Source organism: Capsicum annuum, chromosome 8 (genome assembly GCF_002878395.1).
Source record: "Capsicum annuum cultivar UCD-10X-F1 chromosome 8, UCD10Xv1.1, whole genome shotgun sequence".
NCBI classification, from domain to species: domain Eukaryota; kingdom Viridiplantae; phylum Streptophyta; class Magnoliopsida; order Solanales; family Solanaceae; genus Capsicum; species Capsicum annuum.
In genome coordinates, this window is record NC_061118.1 from 100,516,159 (window position 1) to 100,539,157 (window position 22,999).

Here is a 22,999-nt window from a genome sequence, read left to right on the forward strand (position 1 = left end):
CAAGAGAAGTCGTTTTCCAGAAAATGACAAATGAGACTTATGACCCCACCCCATCCCATTTTCTCCATCCCAACATCACTCATATTCACATGACTCAAAAAATTTACATTTCTCAAAAATTTATATTATTCGAAAATATTTTTCACCGTGCTTTACTTTAATTTTTCACTGTTTGAAATAAAAAAAAAGTGAATTCCAATTTTTTTCCATTTTCAATGTTCGTTGAATGTATTGTTATTTTCATATTCATAGAGAAAAACTTACCTATGTTACTTTTGCTAATTGCATATTTCATCTTGTCATCGATATAACTTGTTTCACGAGGTTGAATAAGCTTGTCGTTCTGTTATATTTCTATTGATTGTAGTATCTTGAGATTGTCTTGACAAAATGTTGAAAAGTGTCTCCTATATTTGCTAATTAATAGTTGCTTAAATTTAGTGATTGTAGTATTTTAGAATTAGATATAGATATTATTTGTTATACTTAAATTATTTCTTACAAATTATTGAGTTGTTAGAGGCACTGATATACTAATTAACAGTTAGTAGTAGTATTTTCTAAAAAATATTTTTTTACTCACCAATCAAACATTAGAAAATATTTTTCTAAAAAAATTTCTCTACTCACTAACCAAACATTATAAAATATTTTCCAAAAAATAATTTTCAGTCACCAACTAAACATAAAAAAATAAGTAGAAAATCATAATTTTTTTTCAAAAAAATATTTTTCAAAAAATATTTTCCATCGTACCAAACACACCCATAGCGACAACCCTAACGCAAGACGCTGTAGAGAGCATAAGCTATGTCCGTTGACTCCATACTGTACATCCAATACAACCCATTGAAAATAGGAGACTATAAAGAGCAACCTTCTAATTACACCATGTTCATAACTAGGTTATTATTTGGCCTCACAAACATGCTAAAGTATTCAGTAATTAAATTGGTTTTCCGAACAGATTCTTAATAAAAATAACTACTACTAGATATAGTTTCCTGGATTACAGTTAATCTCGTTCCCCAGTGCCTTTCCAATTGTGATATTTTTGCGGTTTTGAGAAATAGTATAGCGGAAGAAGAGGAGGTCGAAGAAGGAGAAATATGTCAAGATTATTCTGTTGACATTGATATGAAGATTGACAGATATTTGGGTGAATTTAGAGAAGAGTTTGAAGGAATTATTTCTTTTGAGAATTTAGGATCAAGATTTGGGATGTATGGTAGCTTTTTGCCCTGTTATCAACATCCCCCTTCCCTTCTATTTCATCCAACAATTCAAAGTGTTCCTTCCACTTCAAAGTTTTCTTCTCAACAATCCAACAGTGTTGAACTTAATCCTGAAGTAACAACTAGTTCCGTTGGTGGGCCCATCTCTCTGCGAAAGAAAACTGTTAAGAGAGTTGCAAGCCATAGGGATGAGCCACCAGTTTCTCCATTCATTATACTAGGAGATTGGATTTTGTTGTGTTAATTGTTGCAAGTGGAGGCTTTTCCCGTATGGTACAAAACGCGAGCAACTGTCTGATAGTTGGCTCTGCAGTATGTTAGACTGGCTTCCTGGAATGGACCATTGTGACGTTAGTGAGGAGGATACGACGAGGGGTCTACATGCCCTGTACCAAAGTCTCATACTAACTAACTTTTAGAATCGTGGTGGTAAGGGCTCAATTGATGTTAAAGCACATAATGGAAGGGAAATTTCTGTAAAGAAAACGAAATTGAGCGATCAAGATTGTTTAGTGACTTCGCGAAGTAATGGTAATGACTTGGGTGATGGTGATGCTAATGCTGTTGATAGGGAGGTTAGTGGTGGATTCAGAAAATAGAAGACATCCAAGGTGATTCAGAGTGAAAAAGGGGAGTCCAGTACAAGCAAAGGTGAAGACAAATCAAGAACGAGAGGTACAATTACCAGGATTATACCAGGAATCAAGGATTCTCCTCCTATAGACAGGGGTACTACAGAGAGAGATCACCTGAGGAAGAAGTACAGAGTAAAGCGCCAGTCTCAAGCAGAATTTGGCATGGTCCGCATGCAAGTTTGCAAGTTCCCTCGCAAGCAGGCCCTTGGATATGGGAAGGAAGCGAGGACCTGTATTGCAATTTGATGAAGAGGTATGTTGTATGTGTGTTATATTCCTCCTGTAGATATGTACAAAAATATGATTTGATATGCTATTTCCTGAAATTTTGAGCATTCAACTGTTTGATATACTATAATGATTACGGCTTAGCCAACCTCTAAGATTTACAAGTTGGGGAAGAAAGGTGTGTGGGCGATGCAATTTTATTAAATTTAAATCTGTACAAAATGCGGATTATATTAAATTCAAAATATATTAGTCCTAAATAAATATTGCGGATTAATATAATTGAATTAGTTATTTAAGTCCAAATAAGTATGGATTTAAATAAGGCCCAATATTTATTGGGTTAGTCCATTAATTTGGGCTACAAATGATGAGCCCACTTTACTAAACCCAAGATATTGTCATATTCTAGTGGCCCAAATAAGCGCAACGTGTCAAATGACGTAGCATGCCAAGTCAAGTGAAGGAGCCAATAGGACCGTGCCACATTTCAAACTGATGCAACAGGCCCATAAAATAAAAGCCCATAAAAGGCGCCACATCACTTAAATTTGATTGGTCAAAGGAAGTCCATATTCATCATGACTCTTCCTTTCCTACAACTATAAATAGGGGCTCATAATTCAGAAAGAGGACCGACCCCCCAGATCTCTAACAAGTAGCAAGAGAAAGCTCGTGGATCAAACGTCGAAATTTCTGTAAAAAGCTCAAGCATTCAAATCAAGTTCATCAAGATTCAAGATCAAGACCGCAATATTCAAGAACAAGCTCAAAAGCCCTTGAATTCACGGACAAGTCAAGATCAAATCCCTCAAATCAACAAATGAAGTTCAAATTCAAGATCAAGCTTCAAGCCCTTGAATTTATATTTGAAAAGATGAATCAGAGGATTCATAGAGATTGTAACACTCGCATTGAAATTAATAAATCGATTGTTGCAATATTTTTCTTGTCTCGATTATTTATTTTTTGGTCTTGAAATTTTATTGTCCAACAAATTCTGGCACGCCCAGTGGGACCATCTCTACCTATCATCTCAACTTTTCATACTTCAAAGTTTAAGAACAACGAAATGACTTCCAAGAAGGTCAATTCTCAATCAACTGCTTCCAAGGCTGCAGATTCAAAGTTCTCTGCTGAAGTAGAAAGCATCCTTGGTGTTACTTTCGGAACCCTGGGAGCTGTCACAAGAGCAAGGCAAGCTTGCTAGGACAACAAACATATTCAGTGTCGTTCGCTCCAGCTCCAGTTTTTGGATCTTCAACCTCGAAAAGGAATGAAGTCCAATGCAAGTGCTTCAGAAGGAGGAAGCAGTGTGGCTGAATCGCTGAAAAATACTCTAGCTCTACTTGAGCATTCCGGTTCCAAATACTCTGGAGCCAAAAGTGATGGTCGTTTAATAAATGCATCATCTCCACTTACACCACATAAGCTAAGCACTTCAAAGATCAACTTATGTAATAATTCGTGTTACTCTCCGACGTCTCCGGTGATCATGCAAGCAATGGTAACTGATGCCTCATCTATGGAGGAGCAGCTTATGAATCTGACAAAGGCAATCGAAGGCCTGACCAAGTATGTTCAGAATCAAGAGGCTAGGATTGATAAGATAGTGGATAGGGTGGAAGGCTTGATAGATGGAGAATATAGCCATGAACCGGGAAAAGCTCCATAGGTTCATGAGATAGAAAATCCTGTGAAACAAACACCATCGACGAAAGAGGTACAAGTTTCTGCTGAGGGAATGATCCCGATTAGGCAATTGAGGGATTTATTGAAGGGACCCTCAAAGACAAGTATAATGTTGTCACCAAGTCTTCCCTTACATATGTCAAGCCTTACATTGCAAGAATAGATAGCCTCAAAATGCCTACTGGCTATCAACCCCCCAAATTTCAACAATTTGAGGGCAAAGGTAACCCAAAACAACATGTCGCACACTTTGTCGAGACATGTAATAATGCTGAAACTTATGGTGACTATCTTGTCAAACAGTTTGTTCGTTCCTTAAAGGGAAACACCTTTGATTGGTATACAAACCTCGAGCCTAACTCCATCGATAGTTGGGAGCAATTGGAACACGAGTTCCTAAATTGGTTTTATAGCACAAGGCGTACAGTGAGCATGATAGAGCTCACAAATACTCGACAAAGAAAGAATGAGCCAGTCATCGACTTCATTAATCGATGGAGAAATGCGAGTCTAAACTGCAAAGATAGGCTCAATGAAGCTTCTACAATAGAGATGTGCGTCCAAGGAATGAACTGGGGGTTTCTCTACATCTTGCAAGGAATTAAACCAAAATCCTTTGAAGAGTTAGCTACTCGTGCTCACGATATGGAGTTGAGCATATCTTCTGCTGGAAAGAAAGGAGCGCCTATTCATGACCCTCGAAGGGGAAATGAAAAGCAGGAACCCAAAAGATGGGGCAAGTTTCTTCCCAAAAATGAAAACAAGGAGTCCATGAATATTGATGTGTCTCCTGTGAAGGTCACCACAAAGGTAAGCAAGAAGCAAAGTGTGAAGACGACTTCTGGAGCATGTCCGAATCAGAAAACTTTAAAGGAGATGCAAAAAAAGGAATATCCCTTCCTTGATTCTGATGTTGCTGAGATTTTCGATGAACTCCTTCAGCATAAGCTCATCGAACTCCCAGAGATGAAGCGTCCCAACGAATTTAGAAGGACCAATGATCCTAATTATTGCAAATATCATAGGCTCATAAGTCACCCTCTGGAGAAATGCTTTGTCTTTAAAGATAAAGTCATGCAACTGGCAAAAGAAAAGAAAATCTTTTTCGACGATGAGACAACCAATTCTCATCAAATATCTATCACTTTTGGTTCGCTCGACCCAGTTTAAATTTGTGTCAAAGAGCATAATGAAAGTATATTAGAGCCTGATAGGTCTTCAGTTGACGAAGATGATGATGAAGGTTGGACTCTGGTGACCAGACCCAGACACAAGATGATGAGTCTGCAAAAAGAGACGTACGAGCAGCCAACCAGAAAGAGAATGGTAAAGAAACCAAGGAAACAGAAGTTGGTTGGATTCCCAAAGAAGACGAGGGTGACGGAGCTTCACCATAAAAAACCTCGGCGTCTGGTGACTTTAGAGCAAGTCTTACTGAGTTGGTTTTGTGTAAAGACTGCCCAAGTCAACCTTGAGGCGTCTTGTTTTAATACCACCAAAGAGGGGGCAAAGGGTGAGAATCTACCCATGAAGGTTCCTTCACCTTTCGAAAAGCTTGCTGAAACTCTTGGCGAAGAGGCACATGTGTGTGATACAAAAATCACATTCACAAATAATGATCTTCTGGTTGGTGAGACCCTACATAACCGTCCCTTATGCATGGTGGGTCAAATTCTAGAAAAGAAGATCAATAGAATTTTGATAGATGAGGGATCTGGAGTCAATATCCTGCCTATCCGTACGATGAAGGAGCTTGGCATCACTAGCGAACTGGATGAAAGCCGTATAATGATCCAAGGCTTTAACCAAGGGGGCCAGAGGGCCATGGGATGTATCAAATTGGGGATTCGTATGAATGATTTTTAATCAAACCCATTGATGCATGTGATTGATGCCAAAACTTTATATAATATATTGCTTGGTAGGCCTTGGGTGCATGGGAACAAAATTATCTCATCCTCTTACTATCAATGCTTGAATTACCTTGAAGGCGGAGTGAAAAGAAAGATAGTTGTCGATGACAAGCCATTCACTGAAGCTGAGTCACATTTTGCCGATGTAAAATTCTACTTAAAAAAGCATTTTGTGGATGAGAAAAGGGTTAAAGATGTCACCAAGACCAAGTGTGACGATCTTGCATCTAAGAAGGTCGCGGTGACTGTCGAAAAAGTTGCCACCAAGAAGCCTCTCTCCACTTCAAATAAAGAAGGTGTCGCTTTTACAAAAAAGAAGGCAACTTTCATTCTTCGTTACGTACCAAAGGTAAGAAAAGGAAAAGATCACCCATCGGATTCCCAAGATAATGTGCTAAAGAGGCTAACTTTACCTATTAAGAAGATTGATGCAATAAATCCATCCTCAAGACTTTTTGAAGAGTATGTGGCTCAAAATCTGCCACAAGATATGACACTCCCTACGGAGCGTACGAAAGAGGGCTTTGATCTAAATGCATATAAGCTATTTGTAAAGGCCGGATACAATCCTAATGAGCCATCAAGGTTGGGAAAACTTCTATCAGAGGGTACAACCAGGCAAGCACGTGAAGGCCTAGGATACATGCTGCCACCTCCAATTCGAATCTCCATAAGAAGGGCAGTCAGTAATTACATCACCGTAGAAGAAGAATCCACTGCTGCTAAAAGACCCTGTGTCTTTGATTGACTTGGAGAACCAACTGCAAGAACTTCTGTGTTCGAAAGGTTGGGACCTATAAATAAGAAGAAAATCAACAAGTGTCAAAGAAGTCATCAAAGCATGATGATGCACTCTTTATTTAAAATGCAGAAGGACTTCCAAAGTTTGATCCCTTCCAGAATGAGGCGACAGACAAAACTGGTGGTTTCATGCAATGAGGTGTTAAAAGATAAAACTCATACGGTGGTGTATACCAAGGAATGAGAGGAAGATGAAGAAGGTATTGGCTCCTTATATTATGTTACGATCCAAAATGAGAATGAGGTCTCGTCTCAAATAAAGGTTGATAAAGAGATGGAAGATACTTTCTGGTGTCATCACATATCCATCAATGATGATGATACTCAAGAGGAGGAAGATGCTGGAGATGCTCCATCTCAACTTGAAGAAGGAGTCAAGGCCACAATAGATCCCCTGAAGGAAGTTAATCTTGGAACTAATGAAGACCTAAACTAACTTACCTGAGTGCGTTTCTAGAAGTAGAGGAGGAAGTCTCTTATATGGACATACTCAAAGAATATATGGATGTCTTCACTTGGAGCTATAAGGAAATGCCTGGCTTAGATCCGAAAGTAGCAGTCCATCAGTTGGTGGTCAAGAATGGTGCTCATCCTGTTAAGAAAGCCCAAAGGCGCTTTAGACCAGAGTTGGTTCCTTTGATTGAAAATGAAGTTAACAAACTCATTGAAGCAGGCTTTATTCATGAAGTCAAATATCCCACATGGATTTCAAGTATTGTTCCATTACGGAAGAAGAATGGCAAAATTTGAGTTTGTGTTGACTTTCGGAATCTCAACAATGCCTGCCCTAAGGATGACTTTCCAATCCCTATACCAGAGTTGATGATTGATGCCACCACTAGTTATGAGGCAATGTCCTTCATGGATGGTTCATCCGGCTACAATCAAATCCGTATGGCGCCAAAGGATGAATAACTCACTGCATTTCGTATGCCCAAAGGTATTTATTGCTACAAGGTGATGCCTTTTGGTTTGAAGAACGCTGCTGCCACTTATCAAAGGGCTATGCAGAACATCTTTGATGGCCTACTCTATAAAAATATTGAATGCTATGTGGATGATCAGTGGTAAAGTCAAGAAAGAGAGATGACCACTTAAAAGACCTAAGAATGGTATTCGAGTTACTTTGAAGATATCAACTTAGGATGAATCCATTGAAGTGTGCCTTTGGAGTTACTTCTGGAAAGGTTTTTGGCTTCATTGTACGACACCGAGGAATTGAAATTGATCAAGACAAGGTCGATGTGATTTTGAAGATGCCTGAGCCTCGAAATATTAATGAGTTAAAAAGCCTTCAAGGAAGGCTAGCATATTTAAGGAGGTTCATCTCAAGCCTGGCCGAAAAATGTCAACCATTTAGTCATCTCATGAAGAAGGACACTCCCTTCGAATGGGACCAAGCTTGTAGTAATGCCTTTGAGAGTATCAAATCATACTTAATGAAGCCACCAGTTCTTGCGGCACCCATACCTGGCAAACCATTGATACTTTACATCGTGACACAAGAGAGGTTAGTTGGAGCACTACTAGATCAGGAAAATAGTGAAGGCAAGGAAAAATCTCTTTACTATTTGAGCAGAATGATGATGCCGAATGAGCTAAAGTATTCTCCAATTGAAAAGTTATGTTTGGCATTAGCTTTCTCAATTCAAAAGATGAAGCACTACTTTCAGGCTCATGTTGTCCGGCTTGTCTCTAGGGCAAATCTTATCAAGTTTGTAATGTTGAAACCAGTCCTTAGTGACCGACTTGCAAGATGGTACCTTCAATTTCCACAGTTTGAGATTGTGTATGTTCCCCAAAAGGCTGTAAAGAGACAAGCTTTGGCTGACTTCTTAGCAGACCACCCGATACCAGATGATTGGGAACTGAGCGATGAACTTCCTGATAAAGATGCAATGGTTATTGAAGCTAGACCCCCATGGAAAATGTACTTTGATGGTGCTGCACATCAAGATGGAGTTGGTGCCGGTGTGGTGTTCGTCACTCTACGAGAAGAGGTCATCCCATACTCTTTTACACTTACAAACCGTTGCTCTAATAATGCCGCTGAATATCAAGCTTTAATCTTGGAATTGAGATGGAAGTTGACATGAAACAACTACAGTTACAAGTCTTTGGTGACTCCCAACTAGTGATCAAGCAGCTTTTGGGAAGCTATGAAGTCAGAAAGCCTGAGCTACGACCATATCATGATTATGCACAGAAGTTAATGGGGTGGCTTGGAAAAGTAACCCTTCAACATGTGCCAAGGAGAGAAAATAAGCAAGCTGATGCCCTAGCTGCTTTGTCTTCAACCCTGACCCATTCAAATCAAACATAAGTTACTGTCCGCCAAGAATGAGTAGTATCGCTGTCAAATGAGGATGTAGAAAATAAGGTTGAATACCTCGTTGCCATGTCTGAAGCTGTAAAACAAGATTGGCGACAACTTATTATTGATTACTTATGTTATGGGATACTTCCAGAAGATCCAAGGAGAAAGACTGACATTCATCGTCGTGCACCTCGCTTCCTTTACTACAAAGACACTATACAGAAGATCATTTGAAGGAGTACTCTTACGGTGTTTGGGAGAGGAAGAATCAATTCAAGCTTTGCAAGAAGTGCACTCGGGAGTTTGTGGATCACATCAGTCTGGACCGAAGCTCCATTTTCACATTAAAAGGATGGGATATTATTGGCCAACAATGGTGAAAGATTGCTTGGACTATGCTAGAAGATGCAAAGCTTGCCAATTCCATGCAAATTTCATGCATCAATCTCCAGAGGTACTATACCCAACTACTATACCTAACTGTAGCGTCTTGGCCATTCAATGCTTGGGGAATGGATGTTGTTGGTCCACTACCAAAATCTTTTGGTGGACATTTATACATCTTAGTCACGACAGATTACTTCTCAAAGTGGGCCAAAGCCGTTGCTCTCAAGGAAGTAAAAAAAGAAAATGTTGCAAACTTCATCCGAGTAAATATCCTCTACCGCTTTGGAATTCCTCAGTACATAATAACTGACAATGGAAAGCCATTTGATAACAAGCCGATGAACAATATCTGTAATCTCTTTAGCTTCAAGCAGCGCAAGTCTTCTATGTATCATGCTGCCGCCAATGGTCTTGCTGAAGCCTTCAATAAGACTTTATGCAACTTGTTGAAGAAATTCGTCTCCAAATCCAAACGAGATTGGCATGAGCGAATGAAAGAAGCTTTATGGGTGTATAGGACAACTTACTGTACACCAACGCAAGCAACCCCATACTCACTTGCTTTTGGAGTTGAAGCAGTCCTGGCATTTGAGCGTCAAATACCTCTTTGAGACTGGCTATTCAAGAAGGGCTCACTGATGAAGAAAATGCTAAGTTGCGTCTTGCGGAGTTAGAAGCTCTTAATGAGAAGAGGCTGGAGGCTCAACAAAATCTTGAATGCTATCAAGCCTGGCTATCTCGCTCTTTCAACAAAAGAGTTTGCTTGAGGTGCTTCCAAGTTGGAGATCAAGTCCTTGCAATAAGAAGACCCATTATTACTTCTCGTAAGTCTGGGGGCAAATTCACCCCGAAGTGGGATGGACCATATGTTTTACAAGAGGCATATTCAAATGGTGCTTACAAACTTGTCGATGCAGATGGCGTGATGATTGGCCCCATCAATGCCAAGTTCTTGAAGAAGTACTATCCTTGAAGGAAGATGACACTCCTTAAGGCACGAGTATAAACTGCATGTACACTCCTTAAGGCACGAGTATAAACTGCATGTACACTCCTTAAGGCACGATTATAAACTACATGTACACTCCTTAAAGCACGAGTATAAACTGCATGTCCACTCCTGGCCCGCATGAGTATAAACTGTGTACAGCTCAAAAAAAAAAAACACCCAAAACTACGTTGTGACTTGATCCTCTTTACGGAGGTACGTAGGCGCTTGGAATTTCATTCTGAGTTCAGTTAAATGAGTGTAAAAAAAAAATACATGTCCTCGTTTGATCTGTCGTATGAAAGTCAAGTCTGCATACATCCCAATTAAGTGTTGGAACTATACTTGTGGCTTAATGGGGGCAACTATCAAAAGAAAAGAAAATCTTCTTCGACAATGAGACGAAGACGTGAAGCCAATGAGCAATAATTTTGGAAGAAAGCCAGAGTTTAATATGACGACATCAATGAATCAAAATAAGCAAGCAATTCTTGGAGTTGAAATTCAAAAGCAATATTAAAATAAATATGCAATACAAAGAAAAAAAGGGGTTTCCATTAGAACTAAGAGATCCGACTACTAAAAAAAAGGGGGTAAAAGAAAGCAACAAGAAGGTTTGAAGAAAGGCATATCTTAAGGCTAATCTAAGTATAGCTTATAATTGACTAAATCTTGTAAAGCAGCCTCTAAGACTTGCTTCTTCTTCTCCACGACCTTTGAGGCATTTGCCGTTGCATGGGAGACATAAGAACACTTGGAAAACTCTTCTTCAGCAGTTGAAACTTTGGATTCCATCTCTGCAGCTTCTTGCATGGCAGCATCTCGGCGTGCTTTCAACTTCTTCACCTTCTTTCTCGCCTTCTCAAGAGATTTGCAGGCAGCAGAAACTTCTTCAGATTTCTCATTTCTCTCCCTTAATACAAGCTCAAGATGTTCTTTGGCTTTCAAAAATGACACTGACTTTTTAATTGTTGTGGTTTGATCAACAAGGGTGGATTGTGCTTGGTCATAAGAAATCGCCAGCCTAAAGGACCCCAATAAATTTTGCAAAGGGGAAATATCTGCCCTCATTCCACTCATGTCATTAAGTATGACTTCGACGTCATCTTGGATAGAAAAAGCACGATTCAGAGTAAGGCTTGAAAGTTTGGTATGGATACTAGTCCAAGCCTTCATGATAAGTTCCTTTTTAAGCTCTGAAACGACCTTCTTGCCATAAAAAACAGACATGGTTACTGCTGGTTGCAGGGAAAAGTTTGACTCCGCATTTGCTTTGACTTTACCGCAAGAGTTAGAAATAACCTCTTTGGATGACAAAAGTAACTCCCTTGAGTCTGCACCTACTACAGACTCGCTACTATTTTGTGGCTTACTTTGATGAGGATCTTCCAAAATTTGGACATTGTTTGGCTGTGTCTTCAAAGAAAAACATAATATGAGGGGTATATAAAGGCAATGCATATACTGTGAAATGGTAGAAGAGTTGAGTCATTACCTTCTCGATAGCTGGCGAAGTCTTTGATGAACTAGCAAGAATCTCCACATGGGTGTTAGAATCACTTTGCTTCACCAAAGATGGTTTTACCTTCTTCCAACAACGATCTCCATGACTACTATCGCTCTCATCTTGAAAGGTTCGTTTATTGAAAGCCGATTGAGCCAGGGCAGGCAAATCCTCTTTCTGAGTTTCTGAATGTGGAGGCCTCTTGACTTTGCATGGAATTACTTCCTTTGCTTTCAAAACTGGAGGCTTATCGACATTTGGGACCCCCTCACCATGTCCTTGAGAAGTATCGATGATAGGACCTACGACATTCACCAAAGATTGCAAGTTTACTTCAAGAAAGTTTCCATAGACTTTGTCCCACCAAGATTTATACTGTGTGGATGAGTGTCTTCGTGCATTGGGGATGGCTTTAGGAAAGGTTGCTTTTGACATAGAACCATGCGATACACAGATTCGATAAAATCTAAGGCCTTCATTTAGTGAAGCACTGCGGATATCTCTTCCAAAATTCTGGGAAGGCCTTGATAAAATCCAAACTGGCGGCTAAACCGGTGTGGACTGTATGGCTCAAGTATGAATGAACCTCCATATCTGAAAGGGAGGAGGTTGAAATGGAGGCTCATGAAGTAGCTTATTTCTATCTCTTCATCCTTATCATTATCCACAAAATGACAAGGATCAGACTTGCTTGGCATGGTGGAAGTCCAGACAACACTATCTCCTTGATGGATACACTTTCTGGCAAGCTCTCCATCAAAGTACTTTACTCCGCCTTCGCCGGAATATGCCGTCATCAACGGAATAGATGGCCCATTAGAAAGGGGAAAATGTGTCTTAAAATAGTAAGCAAGCCAACCATACACATAATGGATAGGAAAAGATATTCTGAGTTGCTCAAGCTGTGAAGATTTACAAACTCTATTGAGGCCATTATAAATGCTCGATAGGATTGGAACTGCAAGACTGAAAGTTTGCTTATCTTCCATCATAGCTGTAACTCTAAAAGTTCCGGGGCGAATGAATCCTTAGAGGGAAATACAAAGGTGCACAACCAACATGATAGAAATGCTGCCAAATATGTGTCAGTCCTATGTTCATAATTCACTCCAAGTTTGGAAAACGTAGCATCATCTGAACTTAACCATTTCGCTGCTTTTGGAATAGTTCCAGTAGGGTTATGGGTTGACTTCAAATGAGCAGATTTTTTCTCTTTCCTCAGTGGAGCTGACTCGTATCTTAATATCCTCTTGCACCAAAACTTTATCCACTTGCTTAGAGTAACTCCAGGATTAGAAGCTTCTCCTTCTTGAAGATGTTGGAAAGCTACAAACAAGAATTCACAAGAACAAGGGATAAATCTCTCATGCTTTTCATCAACACCTGTAAGCTCCATTGCTTTAGGCACTACTTCTTCATAAGGAAGACCTCCAATGGGCAGGCCTCCAATCTTGTATAAGTCCCAAAGGGATATGGATAACTCTCCAGCTGAAGTAAGCAATGTATTGACAGTTGGACACCAAGCCTCAAGGAATGCCTGTAATATGTTCGAGTTTCGATCATATGTAACCAGTGAAGCATAAACAGCATCATATATTTTTGCTGCCTTCAAGGTTTGTGCACTTCCTACCAAGATTTCCTCAGCCCATTCCCAATATCCTTGAGTATGACAATATTCACCAGTTACCTCCATAGTGTTTTCCCAACGGATATCCCCTTTGAGTATTCGACGTCCTAAGCAAAGAAGGGTGCTCGCAATATTCAATTGACGTTGGTTGGGAGTCCGAAGAAGCCATACTTTAATCGATCGATTAGCACTACTGTCATGTTCAGAAGTCCAATCTGACATATAGAGAGAGTTTTGCAAGGGTGGCCACGGGTCTGCATACTTGCCTATTGTTGGAGTTTCAGTCAATAGCCTAGTTAAAATCGTGCCTTCATCAGCCTCGATTAGAAGATACTTGTTTTTAGAGGATGGAGATGTGTAGTCTCTAAAGTGAACCATCCCTGCAAGCTGCATAAACAAAAGAATCCTGGTCAAACCCAGAGTCAAGATTCAGAGAAAAGATACCTCCAAAATAAATAAATAAATAAATAAATAAAGGGGTCTTCCATGTTTTGGCTTTGGTGAAATATAGACATATACTTGAAGCCGAACTCATCAGGTCTTAAGGTGACGGAGGCGAAGTTAAACTCTCGCACCTTAAGTGGGCCTCTTACGGATTTATCCTTAAAAGGATATCGAAATTTCCATGCCTTAAGGTGGACAGGATTTGTCCCTTTGCACCTTAAAGTTGGCCTTTTACGGATTTATCCTTAAAAGGATATCAAAATTTCCATGTCTTAAGGTGGACAGGATTTGTCCCTTTGCACTTTAAAGCTGGCCTTTTACGGATTTATCATTAAAAGGATATCGAAATTTTCATGCCTTAAGGTGGACAAGATTTGTCTCTTTGCACCTTAAGCTGGCATTCTGATGGATTTGTTATGTAAAGGGACAGTCTTTAAGCAAAATTGGTCGGGTCTTGAGGTGATGAAGCCTCACACACCTTAAGCTGACGTCCACCGTCTTCAAGCAAAATTGGTCGGATTTTGAGGTGACGAAGCCTCGCACACCTTAAGCCGACGTCCACCGTCTTCGAGCGAAATTGGTTGGATCTTGAGGTGACGAAGCCTCACACACCTTAAGCCGACATCCACCGTCTTCGAGCAAAATTGGTCGGGTCTTGAGGTGACGAAGCCTCGCACACCTTAAGCCGACGTCCACTGTCTTCAAGTAAAATTGGTCGGGTCTTGAGGTGACGAAGCCTCGCAAACCTTAAGCCGATGTCCACCGTCTTCGAGAAAAATTGGTCGGGTCTTGAGGTGATGAAGCCTCGCATACCTTAAGCCGATGTCCATCGTTTTCAAGCAAAATTGGTCGGGTCTTGAGGTGACGAAGCCTCGCACACTTTAAGCCGACGTCCACCATCTTTAAGAAAAAATTGGTCGGTCTTAGAGTGTACAGAGGTGAAGTTAAACTCTCGCACCCTAAGCCAATGGTTGTATATTTCTATTTGTTTCAACCCTGCAAAAAAAAAAGAGAAAAACAAGAAAGAAAGTAAAAACACAAATAGAAAAGATGTTACCTGTTAGAGCGCTGCGATCTTGAAAGTTGTATATCACCTACTTGGATTGATATAAGATGCCTTGATGATAATAAATCCCTCAAAATAGAGTTTTAATCAATCAAAACTCCCATTTATGGTGATGGTTCCACATCAAGATATAAATTATTTGGTGAGGCGATGCAAATCTAGAATTCTCTGCTGGGTAGCATATAAGATCACCTTTAAAAAAAAATCATCCAGAACAATCCAAGAAGTTTTAAAATCCAAATTTTGGATATGTTATACATGCATGTTTCTGACATCTATAGGATCAAGTGGATCATAATTTCGATACTCTCACATTGAGATATAATTATTTTGGTGATATCACGTAAATTTGAAATTGTTGATGCATCAAAACTCAATGTTGATTTCGGGATAACACCTGAAAATATCTCAATTGTATTGAATTATGAATTTTGGATATGTTATAGATCTTTGTGTCTAGTTTCACACAAATCAAGCGGCTTGTGACTTCATCCTTCCTACTTCAAGATATGGAAGTTTTAGTAAAGACGCGCAAACCTGAAATTTTCAGCATGATAAAATTCAGGGCTAACTTCAAAAAATTATCAATAATTATATTGAAGGATTTTAATTCTGAATTTTGAATATGTTGTAGATCTTGAAGTTAACGGATCATGATTTCAATATTTATACAATGAGATATGAATTTTCTACCACTAACATGCTGTGCTAAAAAAAAGTGGCGAAAATAAGAGAAAAGTGGGAGCAAAAGAAATTACCTCAATATTATTGATGACTTGGAAACCCCAAAATTGATATTGAAAAAGTGGGGTAATTTCCTCCTTTTATAGAATTGTAGGATGAATGTTTTCTTCTCCAATATAAATTCAGATTTGAATAATTTCCATCTACGAATTCAAATTGGAGATTGTTTCCTTCTCCAATATAAATTCAGATTGGAATAATTTTCATCTCCAAATTCAAATTGGAGATTGTTTCCTTCTCTAATATAAATTCAAATTGGAATAGCTTCCATCTCCAAATTCAAATTGGAGATTGTTTCCTTCTCCAATATAAATTTAGATTGGAATAACTTCCATCTCCAAATTCAAATTGGAGGTTATTTCCTTCTCCCATACAAATTCAAATTGGAGTTTTTTTTGCTTCTCCAATCTAAGTTCAAATCGGAAGATTTTTATTCCTGACTAAGTAAGGCGATGAAAAAGTCTTCCAAAATCTATTTGAAATTGGATATCATATCTCACCAATGAGTCTTAAGTGCAGAGATTCAAGAAAAAAAATGAGAGTTTTGAGAGGCAATATCAATATGGTTCGGCTTTAATTTTTTTGAATGAGGTATTCATAGGTATGAGGATCGTTGAAGCACGAAGGAAACATGCTTACATAATCATACTTCAAGGCTAGTCTCCAAAATAATAAATGTCTCGACAAGTCTTGAAGTAAGGGGCATTTGTGGGCGATGAAATTTTATTAAATTTAAATCCGTACAAAATTCGAATTATATTAAATTCAAAATATATTAGTTCCAAATAAATATTGCGGATTAATATAATTGAATTAATTATTTAAGTCCAAATAAGTATGGATTTAAATAAGGCCCAATATTTATTGGGTTAGTCCATTAATTTGGGCTACAAATGATGAGCCCACTTTACTAAGTCCAAGATATTGACATATTCTAGAGGCCTAAATAAGCGTCACGTGTCAAATGACGTGGCATGCCAAGTCAAGTGAAGGAGCCAATAGGACCGTGCCACATGTCAAACTGATGCAGCAGACCCATGAAATAAAAGCCCATAAAAGGCGCCACATTACTTAAATCTGATTGGTCAAAGGAAATCCATATTCATCATGACTCTTAATTTCCTACAACTATAAATAGGGGCTCATAATTCAGAAAGAGAACCGACCCCAGATCTCTAACAAGTAGCAAGAGAAAGCTCGTGGATCAAACGCCGCAATTTCTCTAAAAAGCTCAAGCATTCAAATTAAGTTCATCAAGATTCAAGATCAAGACTGCAATATTCAAGAACAAGCTCAATAGCCCTTGAATTCAAGCACAAGTCAAGATCAATTCCCTCAAATCAACAAATCAAGTTCAAATTCAAGACCAAGCTTCAAGCCATTGAATTTATATTTGAAAAGGTGAATCAGATCATAGAGAGTGTAACACTTGCATTGAAATCAATAAATCGATTGTTGCAATATTTTTCTTGTCTCGACTAATTATTTTTCGGCCTTGAAATTTTATTGTCCAAACAATTTCAGAACTACGTTGTGGCATTTGTAGACATCTAAAATTTGTGGATTCTTCAATAAGAATCCAAATTCTGTTAGAGTTCTAGAAGGCTACTTTACCCTAAATCTCGCCTATTTAAAGGGTAACATGTTCCGTGAAACAGGCATCTTAAATATCCCATAAGCTGATGGGTATTCGTAAAAAGATCGGGATCTCCAATATCCCAGAAAAAATCATGGGATATTCATAAAGAGATCATCCTATGTTCGAGAATAAGTCACTAACGGCCCTCGAATTACGGAGAAAATCAAGAGAGAAGAATCAAGGGAGGAATAGATTTGTAACCACAATCGTTTATCAGTAAAAATTTCTTGTTTCTTCATATTTTTGTTTGTGGTTAAAATTTATTTTCCATGAACGAAAATTATGTTGCAAACAAATTGGCACGCCCAGTGAGACCAAATCTGCCCTTCATCTCTTCCCTCATAATTCAGATCTGTAAATCTGTAGCCACCGCATAAAGATGGAAGCTTTATTGGTACTTCAAGACTCGCCATCAAATCTACACTTCGACAAGCCAGATGGAAGCTCTATTGGTACTTCAAGACTCGTCATCAAATCTACACTTCGACAAGCTTTGAAGTAGGGGGCATTTGTAGATATCTAAAATTTGTGGATTCAATAAGAATCCAAATTCTGTTAGAGTTCTAGAAGGCTACTTTATCCTAAATTTCGCCTATTTAAAGGTAGCATGTTCCCTGAAACAGTCATCTTGAATATCCCATAAGATAATCGATATTCGTTAAAAGATCGGTATCTCCAATATCCCACAATCATGGGATATTCATAAAGAGATCATCCTATATCGTTTATCAATAAAAATTTCTTGTTTCTTTATATTTTTATTTGTGGTTAAAATTTATTTTCCGTTAACAAAAATTATGTTGCAAACAAGGTGTATAAAGTTTCAATTTTTCAATAATAAGACATGGAGTTTTCTTGCGATCCAGTTTTGAGTATTAGGTTCTGTGTCGTGAATAGTGAAATATAGGAGTATGGATATTGAGGGCATTAATGGATCATAAGGCACAATTTTGGTGGAGGAATTTAGTGGTATTACTTTATTAGCCGTCATCAGTTCTTTTTTCTCCTTCTATCTTAAATTTGTTTATGTGGCGAAAGTATTTGAAAATAAGCGACTGATTCTGCTTCACAAGTTTATTTATGTACTTAGAAGATTACTTAAGGGAGAAAAAAAAGAACCTAAGATCAGGCCTAGTGATAAGGTTTCTAATTCCAATTGAAGAACCAATGCACTCCTTGCTGCTATATTATTTGAACATCTAACTTTTAATTCTTGCAATGCTATTTATCTGAATCTATTTCAGGTGTTAACGGTTGGGTCTCGAGCCACAAGTTTCTTATAATTATCTAACCAACAATTTCGGGACTTCATTAAAATATATCGAGCATGAGTAGGATAAAATGATTTATATGGTTATTTGGAGTGAGGGATGGATCTTATTTGGTTACTCTTTTTCAATGCTAGGTTTCAATTCCCTTTGCTTTCCTATATAAAGAAATCAGTATTCTGTATCTATCTTGTTGCACCTTGATTAGACCATCCACTGATGGTAAAAAGACAATTTGTTTTGCGAATATTGGTTTTGAGTATTGAATTGTTCAGTTTCATTAGTGAATTTGAGTTTTAAAGAGAACAGAAATAATAAATTTAGTTGTCGTAGGGGCGCCGGTTGTAGATATGTTTGTCCTTTGTGAAGGTATGCAACTCAAGTTGTATTGGAGTGACATGACTACTTTTAGAACGTAATGTGAATGGAAGACATGCAATATAAATACTTCTAGTCGAAATTGGCAATCAGACTCTGTAACTTATCCATGGTTTGTACCTAGTAGCGAGCCTAGCGGCAAGCCCAAACTCAGTGAATATGACCAAAACTGTATCCAAGTATTGCAGTGTAATTGGGAATGGGGAGTTCAGTTCCTATTATCAAATGTTCCATTAGGATTCAATATTTTCACCTATTGATTGCAGGTACAATTACAGAAATTCCGTTCTTCAGTGGTTACAGTTCTCATTGATAATTCGAATCACAGGTTAGCTTATGTTAAAACTTGCTTTGTCTTGAAGCACACAATCTCAAGTGCTTGTTTGTCATTCTAATGTGAAAATGGAAACTTTTCAGTGCGTCACTGTAATCTGTTGTTCAGGCACCACACTGATGTCTTGTTCCCAATTTCGGTCGGTTTTACTGCCTCAATAATGCGCAGTTACCTGAAGGTTTGCACCTGTTTTTCATACATGATATTGTGACCCTCCTTGTTCAGCAATTAGGTTGCTGATTCACGTTCTGTCCTTTCTTGATTTGCTTGCATGCCAGATCCTTCTTATGTCTTCTCTAGGATCATTCTTGATCATTTCTCAAATAAATGTTGTGGTTATGTTCCACATAGTCACAATGTTGAGTGAATCTATTGTGATGTTATGCAATGATGTTTTCCAGGGTTACTTCCAGTGTGTTAATAACTTTTTCCCTAAGAGTTGGTTGATATGTTGATTCATTGTACTGTTCAGGTTGCCAACATTGCCATTGAACGCTGAGTTTCCACCCAACTTCTCTCAAACAACACTGCTGGCCTCAAGAATTACCAACTCGTGTAACTTCAAGCGCTTCTTTGCTTCTTTTGACAGTCTACACATGAAAGTATTGGCACTTAACATTCCTTATCTAAATCCACTTTTATGACCTGTAGATTCATTGAAAACTGGGTTTAAAAACATTGAGACTTTTAGAACATTATTACTATATCAAGTTTATGCACTGATAGTATTAGCATGTTATTTCCATAAAGTCAGACTAAATGGACTTGTGTAACCTTTGAGATTTACAAGTGCTGATCCTCGCACCTTAGATTTCAGGGCTCTCCAGTCATCAGTCACCACTATTTGGGACCGTTTGAAGGTTTCCATAAACTATAGCATTTAGCATCTTATTCTCTTGTGTGTTGCTCCTACGATTCAATTTATTTGGCCTACTTTTTTTTTTTAGTCCGTTTCAAAAAGAATGAACGTTTCCTTCTTAGCAACTCTTTAGTTTCAACTTTCCACATGGCATGTTTAAGGCGGCAAGATTAAAAGAAATTTTGATACATTTGACATATCTTTAGTTTACGACCACAAGATTCAAAAGTCTTCTTTACTTTCTTAAACTCCGTGCCGAGAAATAGGTCAAACAAATTGAAACTGAGGAAGTGTATCTTTATATTCTATGCGAATTTGTGTGGGATTCTTAATTCATGAAGGTGATTCACACTAGATTTTGCTTTTTGAATGGTATATATGTTTTCTATGACACTGTTCCAAAGTGCTTTATTATCAGCATCTCTGGTTTGCTCCTGTTTTATGTGGTCATAAGTTTTCCAGAATAATTTTTGTCTCAGGTTCTAAGAAACGGATTACTAGAGCTATGAAGGCCATTCTTCAATTATATACTTCATCATCAGAAGTGGCATCTGTTCTTTTGAAAGTTATGCTGTAGATAAAAGAATGCTCTAACAATCCATGAAACCATTGACATGCATACTGCATATGATCACTGGAAATCAATCCTTAAAAATTTTAAATAGAAAATCGGATTCGCTTCTGACTCTTCTGTAGCTGTAGAGAAGATTGAGACTATGGAAACCACAAAGCTTGAACTATGTAAGTGATGTCTTCTGGAAAAAAAAAACTGCAACATAAACACCAGTTTTCCTGCACTTCTATTATTTCTTGTGCTTGGTGTTGTTGGAGTATCATGAATGCCTCTGTTGTAAAATCCACTTATTAATAGATGAGACTAGAAAGATGCAGATAGCGATTAGTCTTGTTCTTCCAGTTGTAAAGGGCAACCAACAGATGCTGGAAGGTACAAGTACAATTAGTTAGTGTATAATTTTCGTACAATTTTGAGATTGCCGTAATTTAGGATTTCCTTGGATAAAACTTGAGTTTGCCTAAAGGTTTTTTAAGTTGAAATATGTTCCAGCCATTATATTATGAAGTGTCCTGTTCAAGTGTTGTTTATTTTATCAAATGGTGAAACTGACTATGTGGGTGTTTGGATTGACTTATAGCTTTTGATATATAAGCCAAAAGCTACAAGTTGGAAATTCTAACTTATCTATGGTTTTACCCAAACACTAGAAGAGTGCTTAAAAGTTATTTTGGCTTAAAAACACTTGAACATAAGCCAATCCAAACGGGGCCTACGTCTTCTATTCAAGGCTTAGAGAATATAACCTTAGTGTATTGTCATTCAACTTGATCGAGTTTCATAAAAGTAGTACCAAAGTATGCTGGTATATGTTAGAATCATCATTTGAATTTTCCGTGCTTCAAAGTAAAAGTTTTGCTGGTGTAGCAGGATGATTAGTGTATTTAGAAACCATGACATTGGAACAAATTTAAAAATTCTTTTGTTGCACTTGTGTCATTTGAATTCTTCATCTGAATGCTACCATGGCTTCTCAAGACACGAAGCTTAAGAATCTGCTCGTATCACATAGACTTGACAATGTATTTCGTATTTTTTTTTTACTTTCATGACTATTGGCTCACTCTCTGATCTTTTCTTTTTCTTTCTATTTTTCATAAACACATGCAGCTGCGGTTAAGTCTAAACTTGAGACACGATGCCATCACTAGGATCAAGATCTGCAGTTCCTCTTCATCCACCAACCCCCCCGCCCCCCTCCCCCCCTCCCTCAAATAACGAGCATTCTGCCATGATTTACTTTCAGTTTCCAACTATGAAATAGCCTGCTTGTTGTTTTCTTTCAGTTATTTATTTGAAATAAAGCATTGACGTTTGGAAATAACGTAAATTTTTCCATTCCTTCACAATGAAATTATACGTACTAGAAAATTTCACAATTAGCAAGCTCAACTCTCTGTTGTAACCGTGCAGGCATGAATAAATGATTGTTTTTCATTGCTGGTAATTCTCTCTTTTTTTATGTGTGGGGTGGGTAGGGCTGGGGGTATATTTTTGAGCTATAGACATTCAAAAGAAATTGAAACAACAAATAACAAAAATTATATTCAATCAAATCTGTTTGGTTCGAAATCGAGAGGGTGTCATGCGGAAGCTATTAGTTGCAAGCTATGAGATGATAAATAAGATGACAATGAAAAATAATATTAAAAACATAATTTTATTATATGATTTGGCCAATTGGCCTACATATAAAACCTAATATTAAAAATCTTAAAACTTATTGGGAGAAATATCTCCCTAAACAAAGACTCTTTAAAGATTACATTGTGGATGCTATTGTGTTGTGGTATGAGAAGGGGGTCTTCTATTTATAGATGTCCAAAATCTTTTCTTCAAGAAAGAGGTTAGCCAAATATGAAAAAGAATTATATTTTTTCTTTCAGGAAAAGTAAAAATAATTATGGTAACTTTTATTTTCCTTCTTAGAAAAAGTAAAACTTAAATATAGTAAAAAAATTAGGGCAAAACCCCTAATAAATCTCCCTTTTTTGGCTTAATTTTTTTCACTTGATCCGTCTTCTCTTCATCACATGTATGAACTTTGTTTTTGATATAATCCTCATGACTGTTGCTTGCATGGTTAAAAATAAAATTTAAAATATCATGGTTAAAAATTGGTAAAAAATTAATATTTTGTTTTATTTTTAAAGATGCAGCAATAGGAATGATGAAAATATGGTTGAAACTTGTTCTCCACGTGTAGTTGGACAAAAATCTTCATTATCGCCCAAATTGTTGCAACTTGATTTTGAAATCGCTTTGAACCTGTTTAATATCGTCTCACCACACTATTGGACCATTGATCCGTAAGATCTGATACCACCTGTTGGGTTCAAAATCGAGAGGGCGTCATTCGGAAGCTA

At 37.9% G+C, this 22,999-nt stretch overlaps 1 protein-coding gene across 13 annotated transcripts; it reads left to right on the forward strand.

Moving 5' to 3' along the window:
• The first annotated feature begins 813 nt into the window (after positions 1-813).
• Positions 814-22,080, forward strand: LOC124886390. Of its 13 annotated transcripts, XR_007043495.1 has the most exons (6): positions 818-2,123; positions 19,133-19,194; positions 19,284-19,378; positions 19,673-19,755; positions 20,539-20,800; positions 21,744-22,080. XR_007043495.1 is itself a non-coding variant. In XM_047394442.1 (5 exons), the coding sequence occupies exons 1-4, from the start codon at positions 2,082-2,084 to the stop codon at positions 20,543-20,545; spliced, it is 258 nt and encodes an 85-aa protein (XP_047250398.1). In that variant the 5' UTR covers positions 819-2,081; the 3' UTR covers positions 20,546-20,800; positions 21,744-22,080. The 13 variants fall into 13 exon arrangements, 6 of the variants coding, with proteins under 6 accessions (XP_047250394.1, XP_047250398.1, XP_047250395.1 ...); XR_007043494.1 differs by having other exon boundaries at positions 815-2,123; positions 19,673-20,800; XR_007043498.1 differs by having other exon boundaries at positions 815-2,123; positions 19,309-19,378; positions 19,673-20,800.
• The last annotated feature ends 919 nt before the right edge of the window (positions 22,081-22,999 follow it).